Source organism: Pygoscelis adeliae, unplaced genomic scaffold (assembly GCF_000699105.1).
Source record: "Pygoscelis adeliae isolate BGI_AS28 unplaced genomic scaffold, ASM69910v1 Scaffold308, whole genome shotgun sequence".
Lineage (NCBI taxonomy): Eukaryota > Metazoa > Chordata > Aves > Sphenisciformes > Spheniscidae > Pygoscelis > Pygoscelis adeliae.
In genome coordinates, this window is record NW_008825306.1 from 1,005,133 (window position 1) to 1,009,876 (window position 4,744).

General features: G+C 37.8%; 1 protein-coding gene across 1 annotated transcript in view; it reads right to left on the bottom strand.

The window, feature by feature from the left end:
- Positions 1-4,286, bottom strand: part of UBR2 (ubiquitin protein ligase E3 component n-recognin 2) — a 55,856-nt gene extending 51,570 nt beyond the window's left edge. Inside the window, exons 1-2 of the mRNA XM_009330162.1 lie at positions 4,033-4,286; positions 1,139-1,217 (exon numbers count right to left, since the gene is read on the bottom strand). Coding sequence (XP_009328437.1) covers positions 1,139-1,217; positions 4,033-4,184 — 231 coding nt within the window. The 5' untranslated portion in view covers positions 4,185-4,286. The remainder of the gene's footprint in view (positions 1-1,138; positions 1,218-4,032) is intronic.
- Between the last annotated feature and the right edge of the window lie 458 nt (positions 4,287-4,744).

Sequence of the window (4,744 nt, forward strand, 5' to 3'; positions counted from 1 at the left end):
TATTCAGCTGGCTGTTGACCAACACCCCCAGGTCCTTTTCCACCAGGCAGCTTTCCAGCCACTCTTCCCCAAGTCTGTAGCATTGCATGGGGTTGTTGTCATCCAAGTGCAGGACCTGGCACTTGGCCTTGTTGAACCTCATAAAATTGGCCTCGGCCCATCGATCCAGCCTGTCCAGGTCCCTCTGCAGAGCCTTCCTACCCTCGAGCACATCAACACTCCCACCCAACTTGGTGTCGTCTGCAAACTTACTGAGGGAGCACTCGATCCCCTCATCCAGATCATTGATAAAGATATTGAACAGAACCGGCCCCAATACTGAGCCCTGGGGAACACCACTTGTGACCCGTCACCAACTGGATTTAACTCCATTCGCCACAACTCTTTGGGCTCAGCCATCCAGACAGTTTTTTTACCCAGCGCAGAGTACACCTGTCCAAGCCATGAGCAGCCAGTTTCTCTAGGAGAATGCTGTGGAAAATGGTGTCAAAGGCTTTACTAAAGTCTAGTTAGACAACATCCACAGCCTTTCCCTCATCTACTAAGCAGGTCACCTTGTCACAGAAGAAGATCAGGTTAGTCAAGCAGGACCTGCCTTTCATAATTCCATGCTGACTGGGCCTGTGCTACTGTACTACTAATAGCAGTAGATTACTAAAATAAACAGCATCTACAGTTTTAGTTTGCTATATTAACTTCATGTTTAAAAACAAACAAAAGTTCTGCTATTGTAACAAATTTGATAACAATTCAGATGTTTAAAGGAAATGGTTTCTTAATAAAGGTTTTTCAATATCTTTTAAAAATAGTCAAATATCAAGGCCAAAGCAAGTAAAAAAACAACTCTAATGCTGTAAAATTCACTGAAGGGCACATTTGAAAAATAACACTCACATTTGAGAGCTTAACTGTCATGCATAAAATTCAATTGCTCAATATTTTAAAGTGTTAACTTTCAGAATTTACACTCAGATCAAAACATTCAGGTTCTTGTAAGATTATTGCAGACATAATTCCAAACTTTGTGTTCATCCAACGTTTTGAAATTATGTATACATTCTTAAACTTTAAATAAGGAGTTTCATACACATACAGAATTATTAATGACTACATCATATATTCCAGCAGTATTACTAACCCTGTATCGGTGCTCTCTATGAATACTTCCAAGAAAGCACTCCATGCATAACACACAAGTTGGGTCAACTGCACAGTCTCTGAAAACAGCAAAAAAAAAAACAAGGGGGGAAGCAGCATTAAACAAATGTTTTTGCCTTTAATTACACATTTTACAACAGGTAATTTTCAAATATCACCAACACGAACCTTCCTGACTAATGTATATATTACTCTGAAAGAGGGAAGGGATGGCTTCCAAGGAGGGGGAAACAAATGAAGGAGGGGAAAAAAAAAAAAATCTGTTCTCATAACAGAAGAGGCTTTACAATATTGTCTGGGTAGCATGTATATTTGGGCAATATAGCCGTTGCCTTCAAGAGGTGAGACAAGTATATAAGCAAGTAAACAGATGGACTACAGAACACAATACAGACAGGTAAACAGTATAACCCCAAGCAAGTTCTCTCGAGTACAGAGTACAAGCATTAACAATCTCCAGCAATCAGAGAAGACATTTTTTCATTGAACACTGGAAAGAAAGATAGCACACAACAGATTAGATCAAACCTCTGATTCCAAGTTTAGCCCTACAAGCTCACTGAAGAGGTCCGAGAACGCAATTTCCTCAACCAGGAGATCAGAGACCATAATCAGGTCCTGTCTCCAAGCACTGCTATATTAGATAGAAGTAGTATTTCCAGCAAAAGGGGCTAAACAAATGAATGAACCAATTATGCATTACATTTAACTGTCTCCCTGGGAAACACTGAAAATACATGAACCTGTGTAATGCAACTGACTTCAAGGCCCTTCAAGATTAAGGGGTCAGGTTTTGCAATGTAAAAATAACTACTACGAGAATGAATGTCTTATGATGGTTATTATTAAAACACGAATTCAGAGAAACAACTTATTTTGTTCAAAAGAAAACACCAAAGATCCTATGAAATGTTATTACCAAGAACTCTCTTGATTTCATTTCACCAAATAAATTAAACCAGGTAATCACTGAAAGATAATCAGGCAACCATGATTTACTATGCATAAAGTACCATTTTCACGTTTGTTTTCTCCAGAGGAGCCACTAAAGGTGAAAATGTCAAAGCAGAATTATACAAAGCTCTTCTGTTTTAGAATAATTTATGTTTGTGGCATTTATTTATTTTTTTAAATTAAAAAAACCCCAAAACTTATTGCAACAATATGCCTATAGTATTGGGTAGATTAGTTCTACAATATTGGGTATCGACTTTTCAGACCCCTAAACTTGCGGCAATATACTTACAAACTCAGAACCATTTGCCAAGTAATTTCTCGAACAAATAAGGGTGCTTATACCTAAAGCAGAGGCAAACCTGTAAGCTCACAACTGGACAGAAAAGCCACTGCTTCTCATGTATTTCATGGACTCAGAAAACAATTCTTTTCTGTATCCCACAAAAGTTTAAATTAAACTCTCATTATTCTTCATTACCAAAGAAAATTAGTCAAAGAAAATTATTAACACACAACAGGAAACATGAACAGTTTTACATCTACGTTCAGTACTTAATCGAAACAAGATGAGACTTCGTCTTGACAGCAGCAACAGCAAAAATATTCTGTATTCACTGCTGACGCTGACCTGAGCAGAAGATCGGACAAGATGGCCTACCAAGACGTCCTTTCTAACCTGAATGATATTATGATTATATTGCTGTATTTAAATCATTTTTCTACTGAAACAAAGACCCTGAGTATGAACAGTACATTAACTCATTCTCTAAATTCTACACCAATAGACTACATTATTCTATGTTTTCATCATACCTGACAGTATTCTCAAGGCTATACTTTACATATTGAGTCGTTGGTCTTGAAAAAACAAGTGTTTAGAAGACATTAACAGAACTCCCACAGTTTTCATTAGTCAATATGAAGACCATTTGATCATTAACATATTACTTCTAGGCTGCAATGCAATTTGACTTGAATTAAAACACTAGTTCTAAGGTTTGGTTTTTTTAGTTCTTTGGCATCAGATTTCATGAAAAGGTACTAAAGAAACTGCGGAAATTCTTTTTATAGCCTCTGATAGTCCTCAGCCTCCCACTTTCTAATTCTCTACCCACATCTCTCCACTTTTTCACAAGCGTGAAGGAAGAATCTAAGAACAACTGAGAGGAGATGGAGTTTTCTTAGTGGTTGAAAGGATCTAAAGTACCCACCAGTTTAATCTCATCCATCTCAAGATAGGAGGTCTCAAAACATTTCCAAAACTACCTATTCTAACTGATCGTTGAAATAGAAATGCAGAAGAGGCAGCTTGCTGAGTTAAATGTCTCAAGAACTTCAGCGAATAAAGCCAACAAGGTATCATGTTTCGAGAAAAGGAGAGCACTAGAGAGTAAAATTCTTCTGCAATCATTCTCTCCTTGTAAATGAAGGGGATGGAAACCCAGAAAAATAAACCCTCCAAATAAGACAGACATTCTCTCCCCCCATCACCCCACCAAGTGGGGGTTATGCCTGTTTTAGCATCCAAAAATTCGTTTAACAGGTCATGGAAAGAGGTCTAAAATACAGGATAAACACTAACAGCTGATATTAAACACCTGAATTACACACACGTACACCTGCATGCTTACTTCTGATTAATGCCCTTAAAGCACACTGACAGTTCACCCCAACCACTTTCTTAATCTTGCATTTGTTTTGTACAGAAACACTCTACAATATACTAATTAATATTTTTCCATTTACAAACCTGTAGTGTGTTAATTTTCCCCTGGTCCCACCTGTCATGAAATACTGCAAGGTTACTTTAAAAACACATTTGGGATATTAACTTTTCATTAGGACAGTATATTCTTACTGAAAAATGTTCCATGACTTCACAAATTATAAATACTTCACAATGCTAAGTTGAACTACCTGCAAGAATATGTAGGCTCTCCCACTTTAAAAACTCGGCCACAAAGATGGGAAGGTTTGTTTGCTTGCTCGAGCTTTGGAAAACCAAATGCAGGATCTTCACCACAAAGATACCATTCCATTGGTCCCAGCAAAACGTGTTGTGCCAGCATGTCTTCTCTTTGCGGGGCAGGGTTAGGACCCCTGCAGTAAATTTTTGGTACATAATAGGCCAGATGCTGGTATACTTCTTTCTGAAGGTCATTTGCTTGCAGCCATTTCTTTTAAATTAAAAGGAAAGAGAACACAAATCATTCATTAATAAAAATACCAAACATAGTTCTACCCATCAGGATGACTTTTTTATTTCTAAATCGAAAATCTAAAATGGCATTGCAAAACTAGAAAGCCATGCTTCCTTCTAAATGTTAAATCTAGATGACCACAGAAGACAGACATTAGGAAAGGAATAATTTGTTTCCCTGCTTGCACATTTTATCTTTTTGACATACAAAATTATTTTCAAAAACACAAGATTTAAGAGACCAAATTCTTAAAAATTTTCCTCTGGGATGCATGACAAGTAAAACGTCCCAACATCAGCAGTGACTTTTAGGATAAGGCCCAAACTATGCTGGTTGCATTTCTTTGGAGCGCAGACTGATGCTGCCAGCTGGGGACACAGAGGAGCAGCAGAAGCCTGGAGTTGGCAAGGAACGGGCAAAGAGAAAAA